A 19,136-nucleotide genomic window follows, 5' to 3' on the forward strand; every position below is an offset into this window, starting at 1 on the left:
AACTAATCAACGGTGAGCGTATCGATGGTTTCGCTAGTATCTAGCTTCTCAAGCACTTGGTCGATTTTATGTCTTGCCCAAGGAAATCTTGGATCAATCAAGAAAGGTCTTAGATCAAACCGGTGGTCATCGGGTGAGTACTGCTCAGCATGGTATGAAGGAGTACTCACTGTCTGCTTATGCCTGTTAATGCTATAATAATAGAAAAAGTTCTCCACCTTCTCTGCAGTCTGTTTCGGAGTCTTCTTTCCCTGCCACAAATGTAAAAGCTTGATAAACATGGAGTAAGGTCCACACTTTTCAATTTTTCTTAGTCTACCTAGGACACCCAGTTCTTCATAGGTGAATCCCATATCGGCCTCGTCAGATTGAACATGAGAGTCGGTGATAGGTTCCAACTCTGCGGTTGGTGTAGCATCAACAAACTGACGAAGAATAGGCATATCGAGGTTGACCTGTGCCCATTTTATGAATCGAATCAAATCCACCTTGGAAATACTTCCAATTGGGTTGATATCAGCAGATGAACAGTCATACTTGGTCAAATACCCACGTAATTGTTCATCGACGTTAGCAGATCCGAGCACAAGCAAACCTCCACTATTCCTGCCTCTAGTCCACGGAAGTAGCTGAGCAAATAGGTATGCAAGAACCATTCTCAAACGTGCCTGAATGTTTTGGAGGGCCAAATTCTCGGTGTTACTACCCCCAAACACTTTGTAAATAGGCTTCTTTCCTGTAGTCACTTCAAAAACGTTCACAATAGAATTCACTATGGAATCCATGTTGAGATCAACATGATAAGAACCAATAATAGCGGCCAATGCTTTGGCCCTTTCTCTTGTTTCTTTACTTGAGTTCTTAGTGCCCATATAGCAAGTGTGGAATATTTTGTTGGCAAACTCTTGTGGAGTCTTCGGAACCCATTTGCTTTCGGGAGGAAAACCTGCAACTGCACGGGCATCCCTGATGACCCGCTTCTCGCCTCTCTCGCAATACTTAACAACCAAACGACACATAGAGTGAACTATCACGGCAGTGGCACAACTATCGATACCTCCACTAAGAGGCAAAAAGAATCCAGCACCATGACATCTTCTTATATAGTCCCATAACCAGCAGGCGGGTCCATAAGCAATCTCCTCTTCTGGTTTGAAGTAATGGATCTCCCGTTCCAGTGTAGGCTCTACACCGAGATCGAAGTTGAGAGAATCAGGAGATATCTCTACTGGAACATGAACCCTTTCATATACGGGTGACACTCGGCTTTGCAAGCCGTGAGAAATAATAGCTCTGTAAGATCTGACATCTTCAAGATCAATGGTGGCAGTAATCACCTCCACATCGTCCAAAGAGAATTGCTTACCCTGTGCAAGAACTTTACCGTTGACGATAATTAACGAACAGCCATCGTAGTATAGTCTATCACCATCACAACCCTTTTGGTTGGAATACAAGTAGATGCCACCGCACTTTCTAGTGGCCTCGGTGATAAGGCTCATACGAGTATTCAATTTTCTGAGTTCGTGGTGAGAACCAGAAGAGTTCGTGATAATTTCAATACCATCAAGACACATATCGATATGGGGAGCCTGAGGAGTGAACAATTCTTCGCAGGTCTCTGCACCAATGACCGTATCAAGCGTGCTTATTACAGCATCGCCAAATCTAACAGCGGTTTGACCAGTGATACGCTGAAGAATCCGTGGCAAAACATACTCCTCAACGTATCTAGCCTTCAACCAGGGTGTAAAATATCTCATTTCTCGGTAATTTCCATCATTGGCTAAGAATATCTTGGGTCTGATCAGTAAGACTTTGCCATCATAAGAAAGAACTCGGCAGTTGTATCTCCGGTTCTTGTGGATGATAGGCATTCCAATATCGAGAACAATCCCGTAAGTATCCTCGTTGGACAATATTTGAGCGTACATCTCCCAGGAGTGTAAATACACATCGTTCTCTAGGAAATGGTCAAGACATCCATAGCCAGGGATTTCGAGCTCTGGGCCCACACGAAGTCTAGCTCCTTTGTCCTTTGCAAGCCGAATGGATTCCATGATACGATCACGGTTTCCCTCAAAATCAAGGGACCACTGGTTAAGTGAACATGTAGCAACAGTTATGTAATGTGGCATCTTTTTAGGTAAAAAAATGGAGATTAAGAAGGTAGTTGCTGAACCTTGTGATTAGCCTAGTCCATTCGTAACTTCTCTGTCCACCTTATCAATAATTTGCAGGTGTACGGATGTGTCGCATAATATTTATAGTCAATCTTAATTTTATTACATAGAATACACGGTGATAACGATAGGTCAGTTATCTTGCTTGTTTCTCCTCATGGACAGGACCCTTCTTCCCATAGCTCCCATAGCGGACATCAATGGTGTAGAGCTACGCGTACTGCTTGAATCTTCACGTGCTTGTTCAGGTTCATCCAACCTAGTTATTATTGGTGTAGGATTAGTGTTTGGGTTAGATGGACGTCTGATCTCACTTGTAGATGCGGAGTTAGGTAATATCAGTCCTGAGGTGATGAGATAGGGAGTGGACATTCCGTTTCCAGGAGAAACGGGTGACAGAGGTTTCCCAGGAAGTGAATGCCTGCTGCCATCCAATCTTGGAGCACTGGCAGTAGAAGGTGTAGTTGCTTGTGGGGATCCCATTTGCGAGGAGCCTTGGCTTAGTTGTGTTGCCTGCGTTGCCTGTGTAGTATCTCCAGATGCCGAATCATGGAAGTCTGCTGCAACAGTAGCGTCTGTTGAGGTTGATTCCTCAATGCCCGACATTTCTCTCTCCTTTTCTCTTTCCTTCTCCTTCATTCTCTGTATGCTTTCCATGTTGGCTCTGGCATTGACTCTGGCCTCTTGAAGTAGTTCCTGTGCTTTCTGTAACGGTATTGTTGGTGTCACGCATGATGATATCACAGGGACTGACTCATCCAATTCGATTGTGGCCTTCATCAAGGCTGCCATCCATCCTCTCATCTCTTCAAGAGTCTCCACAACAAAATAGTGAACTTTCTGCTGCGTGAAGGTTAAGCCTTTTCTGCTTCCAGGAGCTGGAGGAACAATTTTGAAGCAATATCGACCGAAACCGGCCGTTGCAGCATAAACTGTAGTTAATTTATCCTCCGTCTCGGTAGCGGTTACCACACGATGGGAAGTGATATCAATAAGACCTTTCTCTTTGGTATCCTTAGCAGAACCAAAGTAGGAGAGTCTGGTCTTGTTTAGAACAAAAAACCTCTGCTTCCACGAACCTATCGACAAATTTCCCCTCTTAAACATCCAACCAGAAAAATCAGCATGTTTGGCAGCTTGACCAGGAGTAATATCTCTGATACCTTCCTGAAAGGCAGATGTTTGCGCCTTTGAAGGTCGATAGGACGTTAAAGAACGAAATGCAGCAGTAGCCGATAATATTCTCTTACCACTATCCTTCTTATGAGATGAAATCTCTTTAGCGGAAACTGCACGGCGCTCTGGCGATAAATTGGTTCGGCTCAATCTATGCTCGGATTTGATAGATTTATTCTTCACTGGGCTAGGCTCGCGTTGAATGCTTGCCAAGGATGAGTAACGGCGATGAGTCTTCGTTGGATCAGTAGCCTTAACTGGAACAGTGGTACTTGCTTCTGAAGATGTCCTTCGATGGCCTATAGTTGAAGGAGTAAAAGAAAATGAAGACTTTCTTGAGGATGGTCCATAAACAGAAGAAGTTTGTCCCATAGAGGTATTACGCATATGAGATGGTGAACTGAAAGGTACTTCAAAAGAAGGATTTCTGCTATGGCCATAACGACTACCTGCTAAGGATTTTCTGGCTTCGGACAGTTGATCTATTTCTCCACCAAAATGGAAAACTCGATCCCCTGAAGACAGTGGATTCTTTGGCGGTTTAGGTGCCCGACGCGGAGACTCGAATTTACCCTGTGGCCCACTATCTTTCCCCGTAGCTGCACCATGACCACTTTCCTTTTCCTCTTCAATGGCACTGGATAAAGAGCCCGAACCTGACCCTGGATTTGATGAAATGAATTCCGAACCAAGAGCTGGTTTTTGTGCAAATGGAGACTGAATCATCATGGATAGAGGTCTCTGGGAAAGTGCATTGTTATTAACACGCGATGGAGATGTCGTTTGAGGTTGTTTTGACGTGGATGGTGTAGCCGAAGTTGCAGACCGTTGATTTACAAGAGCCTGTACATCATCCATGGATTGTGATCTCTTGCGAGCGTGATGGTATGGATTATGGGATCTTGAATTCGGAGTACCATAGGATGATAGTTGCGTCTGAGAAGGAGGATGATCCTTCCGAATCTTATTTGCAGTCAATCGAAGTTCCTCAATCTCTTTATACATTTCAAACCGGGTACCAAACGATGCGATATCCAGCTCCTTCAAATAAGCCAACTCCATCTGAATTAGAATGGCACCACTAATTTTATGACGGGCAAACTGGCCTGCAGATTGGATATCAAAGCCTAATAAAGAAAACCACTGAGTCACTTGCTCTCCGGTCCAAGTTTCCACCTCTGCAGGATCTAGATTTGCGCCGCTATCCATAGATTTTGAATTATCCATGGCTTCGGCTGCCGATGCTGCAGCGGCTCCTATAGCAGCCGTCACGTCTGCGTTAGCAGCATTGTTTGCTGGGTTGTTATCTATTCGTAGTTCTTCCAAGGCTCGATCAATATCATTCAAAGCTCTATGAACAGATGAATATACACTGACCGGATCACGGCGTCCTGACGACTGGCTTGTTATGCTTGTGTTTGCCACTGACGCTGCTGATTTCTCATTGGCGCCAGGCAGTCCGGTACCATCCAAGCCGGAATTCGCAGCCCTAACTTGAAATGAATTATTATTAGTGTCAGCGCTGGTCTTACTGCTATTCACGTTATCGTTTACTTCGAACGATCCTGACGACAATGGTGGCATCTGTAACTGAGGTGTCTCGGGAACATCCTTCAACTGTAACGAGGCAGTTGTGCTCTGCGAGACCGTACGACCCTGAGGTGTGAGACGACGAGATCGCGACCTTAGCAAGGCAGGCCTTTGACCCGTGGGCTGATTCTCCTTTACTCTGGTGAATACTTTTGGATAAAGGCCTGCGCTGTTTGTATTAAGGTTTTTCCCCATGTACCAGCCGTCGCCGTACTCGCGATCGTCACTGATGAGTTCAACAATATCACCACTAGTGATTGTCAACTCATCGCCGAGCCTGGCATGGAAATCTTTGATGACCATATATAGTTGGCCGTAGCCTTCGTCGTTGGTTGTAGCCATTTGACTTGAAAAGGAATGGAAATGGTTAGGAGATGAGGCTGAGACAGAAGTAGAACAAGATGCGGAACAAGTGATTAGGTAGGCGTGGTCTATCTGTAATAAGTGTAATCCTATAATACTTATTGACGGTGTTTCTTAAATAACCTTTGTTTTCGCTTATGCACTGCTTCTTGTCTTGTCTAAGAATAAATTCACGATTCGGATAAAGCTTTGAAGTTTTTCTTTTTTGGAGCTAAACTCCCCATAATTTTTCTTTATTTTTTTTTTTTTTGGTTTGTTCGTGTTGATGGGGAAAAGGGCGTGGATTTATCAAAACGTTTATTGTTCAAAAAAAAGACCAGAGAGAGTAGAAAGAGAGTGAGTTCATTATGTAAATACAACGATTAGTCGTTGATGTCTACGTAGTAAGAATCGTTCTGTGTAAAGGTTCGACGATGGTTTGTCTCTTTGACAACTTCATCATAAGTCGGTAGCCCATCAGATGATGTCATCGGAACAGTGCCATTGGAAACATTGTCGGGACTAGTAGAGTGTGCCTCTCTCATAGCACGGTAAAGTTCAGTCCTTGATGCATATACACCTACATCCGGATCCTCCATAACCGGTTCCATACCACTCATAACCTCTACGGCAGTCTCTAAAGTAACCACAGTCCCAGCAGTGGCGTATTCATGGTCCGCAAAGCCCGCACTCACTAGCAATTTATACTTTCTCTCCATATTACACGTTCTAAAGCTGGGTGGAACATTATCAGGAACGATTGCATCCTCATATAGCTTCTTTGGAATTGCAATCTCATAAAGTTTCTTACCTATGGCCTGGTATGGCTTGGATTGCTGAGTACATGCCAGATCTAAAAGAAAGTGAAATGACTGGTTCTCGTAAATGGTTTTGGTTTTAGTCACTTTTTTCTTATATGAAGAGACAAAGCAGTCTGTGATTGAAACAAGATCCAGTTTCAAATATCTCAAGTAAACAGATCCAAGGCCCGAGCTCATACCGTTGAAAAGCTGAAACTTTTCAGGAGGTGACTTGGTGAGCAAGTAAAGCTGATATGTGGGTGATCTTGACGGTATCAAAAAAGCAGGATGCCTCATTCTCATTTCAAACACCACCCTCACGTTGATAGGTTTCACATGAAAACTAAAGGAGTGCGGATTGGTGCCAGCACCTAGCGGCTTTCTTCGAACCCCATTATAAGATTTGGCTTTAGTCATTACGGGTCTGCCTGGAGTAGAAAAGAAGGCTTTAAGAAATCCAGAAGAGGAGGTGGAAGTTATTAACTGGGGTGCAGACGCCTTTCTTTCTTGTGGTATCGGTACTCTTGCCGGATTGGATGCGGCCACTATCTCCGGGTACTTGTTCTTGAGGACAAATCCACGCCTAGTGTATGCCTGCATATCATTAGACATTAAGATATTGCAGTCGTCCAAAGGAAGAAAAATAAACGGTTCGTACGCTGTGGCTTCAAGAGTTCTCCGTTGACTTGTTCTAACGACAGCAGTGGCCTTTACAAAATATCGAATCAGAGCCATATGTCCCAATTGGCTGAACGAAGGGGGGAGTTTCCTTTCCACGTGCACTTGATAGTCGTTCAGTAATCTATTATTTCTGGGACCTTCGGTAGTCTTTGGCTCATCTGACAAACTTACTGATCCGGTGCATTTATTCTTGAGCGGGATCCGAAACTGAAAAGAGAAGTTGTACTTACCAGGATCAAGCAGAATCGATCTGGAATATAATCGATTCTTCCTCGAAGGTGAAGGTAGTACAGTGACCGTATCCTGAAGTAGTTTATGAGTTTCCAAAACCGAACGCTTATGTCCGATGGGTTGCGGACGTGGTTGGGAGTACTGACCTACTCCAGTGCCGGTCGAAGTCATCAGTGCAACAGGATCCATCACCTCTAATATTGTTCGACTTATTCCTTCCATCTTTACTTGAACAGCATTGAACCTAGTAGATGTGTGTACCTTTAATATTACTTCGCCCTGAATGGTATCATAGTTCGAATATACTCCACTTGTGCCTAGCTTATCAAGTACGATTTCGATATCACAACACGACACCATATTTGTAGCAGAGAGAAAAGAGTATGAGATCTTCAGTTCAAAGTAGTTCTGATTAAGATGGCTTCATTCCAACAGTGACGAAACTGCAAAGACACGTATGAAACACTTTATTACACTCACACCTACCTCTGAATTGTAGACGTTTGGATCTAACGAAAGTAGAAGCTCGAGTTAAGCTCAGATCTAATTTAAACCTAGACAAAGCGAGGAAAAAAAAATTTGCAAATGCTTGCACTCACGGCGGGACTCGAACCCGCAATCTCTTGATTAGAAGTCAAACGCGCTAACCATTACGCTACGCGAGCATTGCTTGTCTTTGCGAAGGTGCTTGTTGTTGATCAAATAGGAAATTATTGTTGATCAAATAAGGAATTACATATTCTTATGAAGGATTAGTAGAATGTAGGGTTTACATTTGGTCCACGTAGTTTCGGTTTAGTATCTCATATATCTATGTATCAGCTATCAGTGCTACCATTGTAAGTTGTACTAAGAGGTGCTCCGTTTTCAAACTTAATGTCTTTGACTTCTCTCTTCTTTTTGATTGAATTCGAGACATTCATGATTCATACCTACTATTTTTGTCTATGTGTGGGTGTTTGAATTGAGTATTTAATCTTACGCTACTACTACTCGCTTCACTATGTTGCTAGACGAAGAACAGAAAAATATATGAAGTTCTCTTCAGTATGGCCAAGCCGTATACCTTTAAATAGGTAACCAGTTTTATACAATAACTTCAAACTGTTTGCCAATATGCCAATCTCAACTAAATCATGATTATGGGGAAATGTAGATTATTTACTGTTTCAAATGAATGCAACTCATCTTCCCGGAATAAACCAATAGTAAATTGAGCAGTCGTGCTGAATCCATCAAAACGTAGGGCATCCCCAGGATTGGCCATGAGTGGCTTTGATTTAACAAACAACCGCCATTGGGAACAAATTCAGAATATAGTTTCTTGGAGTCTAGTTCATCTCCATGGAGCACGATGACAATAATATTAATGAAAATAATATAATATGATATATTGAAGTGAAAGAAAAACTGAAGAAAAAGGATATGCAGCAGTAGTTGTAGTAATAATACATGAGGAAGCCATCTAGATGTCAGCGGTCTGAGTTGAATCCGAAGGCCCCTTTAGAGAAGCATCAGAAGGAGCAACTAGGGAAGAAGTAGCAGAAGTATTTTCAGAAATAACTGCAGAAGTACTTGTGGAAGAGTTGGATAATGCAGCAGCTTTGAAGGTATTCGAGCTCAAACCAGATGAGGGTCTAGGGAAACCATGGCCCATTTCGGGGGTCTTTGCATACCTTGGAGAGGGAGTGAAAATGTTGACATAGTCACTCATACTAAAGACTGGGGTTTTGTTGCTGGGACCCACTGAAAGTTTATTAATTGGAGTAGCTGGAGTATGAAATTTGACCATACCTGAATTGCCGGGGGTGCCCATCAATGACTGTAAAGCAGAGGAGTTAGGAGTACCTATATGCAACTGAGATCCCATTAACCCAGATGGCGTAGACATAGGCAAAGGTAGCACACTGCCTCTAGGAGGAGTGGTGTCAAAACCAAAAGTGGGCGTACTGGAGAATTGTATAACCGAGGTTGATGCTTTGGGAGTCGAAGGAATGCTGATGAAAGAGTTGAAATCTTTAGAGCCAGTATCCTTGGAAGTGGAAGTTACTGCTGGAGAATTGGAAAGATATAGCAATAAATCAGCACCTTCCTCATTATCGTTGATGAATTTAGAGGTGGGAGTAGTGAACTCCTTAGATCTACTATTATTGGTCGAAGTCTTTGGAGTCGCTAGTAACGAGTTGGAAGGGGCAGCGGCTTGATCCTGAGCGTGACGAAGAGATGCTGGCGAAGCCTTACGACTTTGATGCAAATATGTAATGCTAGAGACATCATTCCGATCTTGCTGCTGATTATGACTAGGGGTTTTCACTAAACCTGTATCGTTGAGGGTAGCAAATTTACCTGAAGGAGGAGTCTTTGGAGCCATAGTCTGCGACGAGGACATCGATTGAGGTGTCTGCACAGAATCTGCCTTCTGGGCAGTCGATGCTAAGTTGTGATTTAGAGGACTGCTAGACACATAGAAAGGAGACGAAGGTATATTACCACTGCTGCTGCGAAATCGCTTGATTGGAGACGAAGAAAGGTCTTGTTCCACGTTGTCGACGATTTTGTCGTGAGAATTTACTCGCCTTTTTATTGGAGTAATGGGTGAATTCGAAGTATCTGCATCAACATCAAGGGACGACTTCTCAGCGGAAATAACACCCCTACAGCTGGCCTTCATAGCAGGTCCCCCTTTACAAGGTGAAGACTTCAATGATACTATGGAGGCAGACGATAACAAAACTTTCCCTTGGCTTTCACGAACTTTAAGTCCGGCTTTAAACAACCTGGATTTCAACTGCCTTGTCAGCTTGGCGATCTCCGCCCTCTTAAGTATTCTCTCAGCAACAAGATCCTCTCGGGTCTTAGCTGGTGATTGATCATTCATCGTCTGCATATTGAGAGTCGACAATAATAATGAGATAATCCAAATAGATTCGACGGAATCTTATCAAAGAAAAAAAAGAGTCTTCGAAACAGAATGGATCAAATAAATGTTTCTTTCGACCCCTTCTGCCTTGATTTCAAAGGGACGAGATGTGAGAGAGTAAAACCAGATGCTCGCAATTTTGACCAATTAGGAAATAACGCCAAAAAGGAATGTATCCAATTTATCCGCATCTGGAAAAATAATTGTAAGGCTGAACACATTTTTTTCGTTTTGGAAGGGGAGGAGGTATGAATTAGCACTAAACCCTAACAGTAGTTGATTTAGATCCATATTAGTGTTAATGGTACTGCTAGCTAAAGTCGCCGACATTCGAGTTCAGAAATAAAAATATTAGGTTCTTCTTCCTCCAGCTGTTTTGTCAAAATCGTAGGTATAATTTCTGTGGTGGGACGACCTCTATGGGGAACTGGTCTGTTTGCTATTGTGCAATATAGGGTTACGCGCAAGTGACATGGGGAGGGATCGAAAAAAAAGGTACAAAAAATAACTGGACGGTTAATTCATCAGCACACGACAAAACATCACATGATCAGATCATCACGTGTTGTCAAGTGGAAAATTTTTTAGGGTGCTTGTAAGTACTACCCAATATCATTTACCAACCTTGAAAAGAAACACTATATCTATTATAGATATTTCTGCAATGCCCGGACAGATTTCCAATAAGACACTATGGCTAGAAGAAGTTATCCCTCAGATAGATGTGCTGATGTCGACTTCTTCTACCAGTTCATTAAACAAGGCTTTATCGAAACTTCATACTAGTTTAAAGAAAAAGGAAGCTGCTTCAGAGTTGACGGTCAAGCAAGTCGAGCTTATATGGATCAGTATATTCAACTCATTTACTAGATGTCCGTTTGACTCAAAGTTAAGTCAACTGGTGATGCGGGTTTTCTCAGATATTTTGGCCTTGGACTTTGACATTTATGCTGAGAAGCTTTGCAAATTCATCTACACCTGTTCATTAAAACCCATTGCTACTGCCGTCGAATTGACTCTTCTCGGCTGGATTACTTTTCTTTGCAGAGAACTTACTGAAAAACACTCATTCTATGGTGTAGTCTGTGACCTACTAGTCCCATCTTCTGTCCTTTTGTTCAATCATGTATCCGAAAGAATAGCCGATCTAGACAAAAAAGATCATCATAAAATTAGATCTTTAGGTACTGTCATATCGGAGATCAAGAGTCAGTATATGCTTATATTGAGTTATTACAGCGAAGATGACAACTGCCTTGATAAATTGGTTACTGCTATCTGCAATGAGAGGTTACCAATCAACGGGATCCTCGCCAATATCGGTATTTTGTCTGGTGCTGCTTTAGAATTGAAGACCAGACGTAATTTCCCCAAACCATATGATCAGCTAAACTCAAATGCTATGGAGATAGTGAAATTCTTTGACAATGAATGTTTGGGACCGAAAGTATCGTTAACTTTTGCCTCTCTGCATCAGTTTGAGCACTTTGTGGCCTGCTTTGTACACCAAAGTGAGTTTTTAGAGCTCTTACCCAGTTTGCAGAAGGCTTCCTTGAGAAATTCTGAAATGGCTTTCAATAAAGTGATTCCCTCAATCTTCAAAGCGGTCGACAGCTCCAAATTTGACGTTATAAATACAGTCGTCTCAAGCAGGAAGTTTTTCTCCTCTTTAATGTCTTCATTGAAGTCTTCTAAAGTTACTGTGAGAGAAGGTGGTGCTTCTGCCATTGCTGTCTTGGTTTCCAAACTCTCCCAGACATCTCAGAAAGAACCTCTGGTTGAGTTATTGGCTGAACTTTTTAAGATTTTGAAGAGTCTTTCCCCAACTGCAACTGAGCAGAAAGTTCTTATTTATCGCATTATATCTTCTGTCCCCGCAATAATCCCTACAGATGTTGAAGATAAGATTATTACCGATGTTCTCAGTTGTTCTTCTAGTGACACCCACGAGGAGTCTTTGTCTGCCAGTTTACGTACAGCCTTCAGTTTCTTCTTGCACACTCTTACTTCTGGTACTGCAAGTAGTGATCTCATCAACTCAGTTACTGCTTCGACCGAGAAGGGACTCAATGACAAAAACCAAAGTTTACGTGCCTGTTGGTGTATGTCTATCGGTTCCGCATTACTCCACGTCTCTGATAATGACAAGGTGAATCAGTTTATTACTGACAAAATTATTGGTTCGCTCTCTGAGATCTTAAAGACTTGTATCAGATATCCACTTCCGAGTGTTACTAATAAGTTGATTGGTGGCGGATATGCCGCAGCTTACATTCTCATGTTTTTGAACAAGAACTGTAGGGAGATAGTTCTCAAGTCTCTTGTGGGAGTTGACTCAAAGCCTTGTATATTGACCAATTTGAAACTCATTGAGAAACTTACCTCGGAGGAAACCCAAATATGGTTTATACGAGCACTATACTCTGCGGCTTCCTTTTTGGAAGATAACTCGATGAGCTTTGGCTATGTCGCCTTGTATACCTGCATATCTCGAAACGTTTTGAATAAGGCTCACATCTTATCTTATAGATTGCTCCATGAATCCATAACGAGAAATCAAAAACCTATTTGTGCTTCCTGCATCTCTGCAGTTAATGATTTGATTCATCAACCGTGCACCTATGATCATGATCTCAACTTAGATACTCAATACCTTCACGCCTTTATCTCTTCTCTCACGAGACCATCTAGCGGCTTGGATAAGGAAATATTGGAAATTACTCTAATTGGACTTCTTATTCCTTGCTATCACGAGAAATTTGCGGTGCTTAGAAACAAATGGGTTGGGGTTTGTCAATCTGCTGACGTCGATCCTGGATACTTGGTTTCCAAATATGATTCGGCCATTATCGAACAGTTAAGTACTGCTCTGATGGAGGATACAGAAGTTACAGTTCCAAGCAATGTCTACTCAGCGGTTTGCAATGCTATTGCAAATATATCCTTTATATCTCCCTCAAGTACCGTTCCACGGTTGACACATATCATTGCCAAAGATATGGATACCATTTCCGACTTGAATATTGATGATGAGAAAGTCGCTATCTGGAAGGGAAATGAAGGTGAAATGGTGGTGAATATTTTAGAGAAGAGCAATATAAAGAGACAACAGCTGTTGAATAAGAATTCCAAAGATTATGAGACCATGAAGTGGGAACAAGAGGTTCGTAAGAAGCTCGAGGAGAAAAAGAAAATTGCCAAGCAGCTGACCAAGGAGGAGAAAGTTTTGGTGGAACAGCAATTGAAGTACGAATCTTCGATTAGGAAAATAGTTGAAAAGCATTATCTTACACTTCGCCGTGGACTTGAAATTATCATTGCGCTTTCTAACGAAGCTTCAGCGGCTGATAATAATTCAGAAGAATGGTTTCCAGTGGCTGTTTCAAAAATTTTGAAGCTACTAAATTCGGAATCAGCCAAGAAACTTGTTGGTGAACTTGCCACCAAATGCTTTCTTGCCATGTCTCGTGTATTAACCATTACCGGCTTGACAGGAACATCATCCATTAAATGGATTGGTGCTTCAACTTTGAGGTTGTATAATATTGAGTCCATCCCTCTCATCTATACTCCAAAGGATTTGACAGAGCTTATAAGTTCGCAGCTTTTCAGTTTGAAAATTTCATCGGACAAGGGACAGTTTACTTCCATCACGTTAATGTACCTCTTACCATTGTTGATTAGAGTTATAGAATATGGTAAGAAATATGTTACAACGAACCACAAGGAGAACCAGGTGCATATGGAGGATGACTATGTGGACGAGGCTCCGCAAGAGGAACAATTGGCTTTGGCTCTTTCAATCATTTCTTCTAATAGTGAAACGTTTGCCGATGAAAACATTCCGAGATTCAACCTATTGACTGATTTAATTGATTTGATGACCATTCCTTCTAAGGCCAAATTGGTGAAGGAGTGCTTTGTTCCTTTGGCTCAAAGCATTTCTGTTAATATCACAGGTGATGACTTGCTAGTTCTGCTTAAAGCATGTATTAGCGAGTCCAAATTTGTGAGAACCACCGTATTGGAAACAATTGACCAGGAATTTGATCTTTCGGATTTAGGTTTCAACGAAGAAATCTGGATTGCCAGGTTTGATACAGATGCGGGAAACAGGGAGCTCGGTAAAACTATTTGGGAAGAGAGTAATTTCTCCTTGGACAGTTCTGTTCCAGATAAACTTCTTTCGTTTTTGAACAACAAATCCGAGTCAGTTAGACTTTCTGTGGCTCATTCTGTTGCCAGCTGCCTTATCGAATTAAGTGACGAGAGCCTTTTTGCTAAAACTTTGGATGACTTACTAAGTTTGTATCGAGAAAAATCTAGACCTCCAGAACCAGAGACTAACGAATTCGGTTTAGTCATTAACACCGATACTCCAGTTGATACTTGGGAGGAGAGAAGTGGTGTTGCTCTGAGCCTCAAATTTTTGGCTCCTCTATTCAAGAATCCAGTTCTAGTTGAAAAAGTGTTTAGATTCCTTGTGTATGAGCGTGTGTTGATTGATAAGAACGAAGAGATTCGACTGGAATTGAAAGACGCTGGTATGAATATCATTAACCAACACGGCAAAGCTAATGTTGAAACGCTAATTTCGATCCTTGAGAATGGATTGGCCTCAAAGGAAGGGACTGCACAGGATCAGGATAAATTGAAAGAGAGCGTGATTATATTGTATGGCAACTTAGCACACCATCTGGATGCAGATGATTCTAGAGTGGTAAGCATTGTCTCTAGGTTGTTGAAAGCATTGGACACACCTTCTGAAGATGTTCAGCTTGCTATTTCGGACTGTATTGCACCTCTTATTATTCTCGCCCATTCTAATCTTGCAGATTATTTTGACAAGCTTTATGCCAAGCTTTTTGAAGGAAAGAGCTTGGCTCAAAGAAGGGGTGCCGCGTACGGTATCGCTGGTTTAGTGAAAGGTGAGGGTCTTAAGGCTCTTACAGATTTCGACGTCACTAGAAATTTGGAAGAGGCATCGGATGATAAGTCTAATGCGAAGAAGAGAGAGGGGGTTCTATTTGCTATTGAATGTCTATCTCAATCATTGGGTTCCATGTTCGAGCCTTATGTTCTTGAAATGCTACCTATTGTGCTTAAAAGCTTTGGCGATTCTTCCGCAGAGGTGAGGAATGCTACTAGCTATGCTGCCAAGGAAATCATGATGAACACCACCAGTTACGGTATTGAAAAGCTTATTCCGATGGCTATCGACAACCTTGATGATATCTCGTGGAGAGCCAAGAAGGGATCCGTACAATTGCTTGGTTCAATGGCCTACTTAGATCCTGCGCAATTGTCTTCTTCGCTTCCAACCATTGTTCCGGAGATCGTTGGCGTACTCAACGATTCACACAAGGAAGTAAGAAAGGCTGCAGATAGGGCATTAAAGCAGTTCGGTGAAGTTATCAGAAATCCTGAAATTCAAAAGCTCGTCCCAACCTTATTGAAGGCTATAGGAGATCCTACCAAATATACAGATGCTGCGTTGGATGGTTTGATCAACACACAATTTGTTCATTATATTGACGGACCATCAATGGCTTTGATCATTCATGTGATTGATAGAGGCATGCATGATAGATCTGCCTCCACGAAGAAAAAGGCTGCACAGATTGTTGGTAATATGTCTATTTTAGTGGATAGCAAAGATTTACTACCATACTTGCCTATGTTGGTTTCTCAGTTGCAAGAGTCTATTGTTGATCCGGTTCCTCAGACTAGAGCCACTGCCGCCCGGGCATTAGGTATATTGGTGGAGAGATTAGGTGAGGATAGATTCCCAGACTTGATACCAAAACTTCTGGCTATTTTGCAAGACGAGTCTAGACCCGGGGACAGAATGGGATCTGCCCAGGCTTTGGCAGAGGTTATCCGTGGCCTTGGCTTGTCGAAATTGGACGAATTGTTACCTGAGATTCTTACTGGTACTAACTCTCCGAAGGCATATGTTCGTGAGGGATTTCTGCCTATTCTTCTCTTCTTACCTGCCTGCTTAGGCAATCGATTTGCCCCTTACTTATCTAAGGCAATTCCACCTATTTTGAATGGATTGGCCGATTCCGATGATGACATCAGAGATATCGCTTTGAGAGCAGGTCGTCTCATCGTTTCCAATTATGCTAACAAGGCTATCGACTTGTTGCTTCCAGAATTGGAGAAGGGTATGTCGGATGACAATGCTCGTATTAGATTGTCTTCCGTGGAATTAACGGGAGACTTATTATTTAAGATCAGTGGTATCAGTGGCAATCAGGCCTTCTCAGAAGACCCAACGATTCTTAGCAATGTTGCCAAGACTTTCAACGAGATTCTTGGAGAGGAAAGAAGAAATCAGATATTATCTTCGTTATTCGTTTGCAGGTCGGATATTTCTGGTGGTGTTAGAATCGGGGCTACCAACATATGGAAAGCATTGGTTGCTAATACTCCAAAAACTGTCAAAGAGATCTTGCCTACCCTCACCCAGATTATTGTGCGTCGTTTAGCATCTTCTCAGATAGAGCAGAGGACTATTGCGGCTACAGCTTTGGGTGATATGGTTAAGCGTGTCGGCAGTAACGCACTCTCTCAAATATTACCCACCTTGGAAGAGTCGCTTGTGTTAAGCGATGCTGATGCCAAGCAAGGTATATGCATTGCTCTCCGCGAGTTGATTGAATCTAGTTCTACCTCCAGTATTGAACAATATCAGGATATTCTTGTCAGAATCATTCGTTCTGCTCTTACTGACGCTAACTCGAGTGTTAGAGAGACTGCTGCACAGGCATTCGATGTTTTACAAGGAACCATTGGTAACTCTGCCATTGATGACGTACTTCCTCAGTTATTAGAGAAGCTTGAAAGTGATAACCAATCCGAGGATGCACTTTCCGCTTTACAGGAGATAATGTCCAAGAAATCAGATGTGATTTTCCCAATTTTGATTCCAACTTTGTTGAAGGTTCCGATCAACGCTAAGGCTCTCAGTGCCTTGTCTCAAGTCGCTGGTTCAGCGTTGTATAGGAAATTATCTACAATCATCAATGCTCTTGTCAATGCAATTTTGGAGGGACAAGGTGACAGAGAAGAATTACTGTCAGCATTGTCCAGCATCGTTCTTTCTGTCAACACCGATGAAGGCTCTCATCCATTAATGCGGGAGATCTTGGCATTGATGCGAAATGAAGATCATGAAAAAGCAGTCGTCATTTTTGAGGTTTTGCCTAGATTCTTCGAAGAGTCTTCTTTGGATTACTCTGTCTATGCTCAGGACATAGTTACACAATGCATTTTTGCTTTGGATGATAAGGATAGAACTGTGGCTAAAAACAGTTTCAACTCTCTTTCAGCATTGGTTAATAAATTGCCGAAGGAGCAGCTCGATTCGTTAGTTGCACCCGCAGAGCAAACTTTGTCGCTTATCGGAAAGACTGGAGAGGATTTGTATGCCTTCTCTTTACCAAGGGGCCCAAACTGTGTGTTGCCAATCTTTCTTTATGGCTTGATGTATGGCGATAGCCAACAGAGGGAACAGTCCGCAAACGCTATTGCTTTTATTGTCGAGCATACGCCAGCTACGACCTTGAAACCTTTTGTTACTATCATCGTTGGTCCTCTTATTAGAGTTATAGGTGAGAGGTTTTCAGCAGATGTTAAGAGCGCCATCTTGTTGGCCTTGAATAAATTGTTTGGCAAGATTCCTCAATATTTGCGTCCGTTCATTCCTCAATTACAGAGAACTTTTATTAAATCTTTGAGTGATCCTTCAAGTGATATTCTCAGAACGAGGGCAGCCAAGGCGTTAGGTACATTAATCAAATATCAACCAAGAGTTGATCCATTGGTTACTGAGTTGTTGGCCGGCGCTCGGGCTATCGGTTCGACAAACATTGGAATCCAAACATCGATTTTGAAAGCTTTACTTGAAGTGGTCGATAAGGCAGAAAGTAAGATGAGTGAACGTTGTAAGAACGGTATAATGTCTCTTGTTGAAAATGAAGTTTTCAAGGATGATGTTGGCGAAGAGACTGTTGTGGCATATGCAAGATTGATCGGCTCATTATCTAAGATTTTGAGTAAGGACGAGGCAACAAACTTGTTGAGCAGTAAAGTTCTCAACGCTGATATGAATGATAGTAATTCCGCAAGGTTTGCTGTTTTGGTGCTCAACGCTCTCTTGAAAGATTCTCCGGATAATATCTTTGCCTATGGAATGTTTGCCGAGATATGCGAATTCATTGAGAAAGCTTGTGATTCGAATATGCCTTACGTGAGCGACAATTCCGTTATCGCTCTTGGTAAGCTTCTTCTTTCTTCTGATAAAATGAAGGCTTCAGTCGAAGATTATGAAGATTCGCTTGATAATTTGATTCAACAATTATGCGTCTCTATTCAGAAACCCGTTTCCAACTCACTCGATACCAGAAGATTGGCATTGATTGTTATCAGAACTATTTGCAGATACCAGTATGAGTTCGTTGTCAAGTCACATTTGGAGATATTTGTTCCGTCTGTTTTTGTGTGCGTTAGAGATCCTGTGATTCCTGTTAAATTGGCAGCGGAGAAATGCTTCTTAGCAGTTCTAAACTTAGTGAGTGACGAGTCTAACGCCAATTACAAGTGCTGGATTGAATCTAACAATGGTGCTACCGTCGTGAAATCTGCTGCTGGCACTTCTATTCAGATGAAATCCATTTCTGAATATGTGAAAAGAGTGGCTACACGTTTGGCTAAAGTGGAAAGAGAGAGAATCGCTTCTGGTGGCGATAAAGAAGTCATGTTTTCTGATCAATATGAAGACGAGAGGGAGATTTGGGCTGTTGGAGGAGTGGATTTAAGTAAAGATTGATTTAGTATATTAGAATGTACAATTTGATTGAATATTGATGTATATATATCAGCGAAATCTTCCGTTCTTTCTGTCTTTGTGACACTGAGCAACGTGCCGAATATATGCAGAAAGCCGGTACTGCTCCTGATAATTGTCTTTTTTCTTGCCAACCTTCAGGACGATATTACAGTGATCATAAGGACAGACAACACACTCTGTCTCTCTTCGTCTGCCATTCGCTTTGATCTCTACACCAAAACAATGATGTCCGGGATCAAGTACGAAAGATCCAGTGGTAAATACTCCGTGGTAAGTCAACAAATGAGTAGAATATTGAGAAGAATTGATATCGTGGAACAACAAATCACAATCTTCTGAGATGCAGTAAGGACAGA

The 19,136-nt window shown here is 42.1% G+C and overlaps 5 protein-coding genes across 5 annotated transcripts; 1 reads left to right on the plus strand and 4 right to left on the minus strand.

Annotated features, from left to right (window-relative positions):
* Positions 1–2: 2 nt before the first annotated feature.
* Positions 3–2,138, minus strand: QNS1 (glutamine-dependent NAD(+) synthetase; the record flags this gene model as incomplete). The annotated part of the gene is made up of 1 exon (XM_038921038.1): positions 3–2,138. One exon carries the CDS (start codon positions 2,136–2,138, stop codon positions 3–5), a length of 2,136 nt encoding a protein of 711 aa, XP_038776966.1.
* Positions 2,139–2,315: 177 nt separating this feature from the next.
* Positions 2,316–5,291, minus strand: FOA43_000712 (uncharacterized protein; the record flags this gene model as incomplete). Its single annotated transcript, XM_038921039.1, has 2 exons — positions 2,316–3,658; positions 3,932–5,291. The coding sequence occupies 2 exons, from the start codon at positions 5,289–5,291 to the stop codon at positions 2,316–2,318; spliced, it is 2,703 nt and encodes a 900-aa protein (XP_038776967.1).
* Positions 5,292–5,674: 383 nt separating this feature from the next.
* FOA43_000713 (uncharacterized protein) lies at positions 5,675–7,926 on the minus strand (the record flags this gene model as incomplete). The annotated part of the gene is made up of 2 exons (XM_038921040.1): positions 5,675–7,393; positions 7,921–7,926. 2 exons carry the CDS (start codon positions 7,924–7,926, stop codon positions 5,675–5,677), a joined length of 1,725 nt encoding a protein of 574 aa, XP_038776968.1.
* A 542-nt stretch (positions 7,927–8,468) lies between these two features.
* On the minus strand, positions 8,469–9,890 carry FOA43_000714 (uncharacterized protein; the record flags this gene model as incomplete). Its single annotated transcript, XM_038921041.1, has 1 exon — positions 8,469–9,890. One exon carries the CDS (start codon positions 9,888–9,890, stop codon positions 8,469–8,471), a length of 1,422 nt encoding a protein of 473 aa, XP_038776969.1.
* Positions 9,891–10,587: 697 nt separating this feature from the next.
* FOA43_000715 (uncharacterized protein) lies at positions 10,588–18,759 on the plus strand (the record flags this gene model as incomplete). The annotated part of the gene is made up of 1 exon (XM_038921042.1): positions 10,588–18,759. One exon carries the CDS (start codon positions 10,588–10,590, stop codon positions 18,757–18,759), a length of 8,172 nt encoding a protein of 2,723 aa, XP_038776970.1.
* Positions 18,760–19,136: the final 377 nt, after the last annotated feature.

The sequence above is a fragment of the Brettanomyces nanus genome, chromosome 1 (assembly GCF_011074865.1).
Source record: "Brettanomyces nanus chromosome 1, complete sequence".
Lineage (NCBI taxonomy): Eukaryota > Fungi > Ascomycota > Pichiomycetes > Pichiales > Pichiaceae > Brettanomyces > Brettanomyces nanus.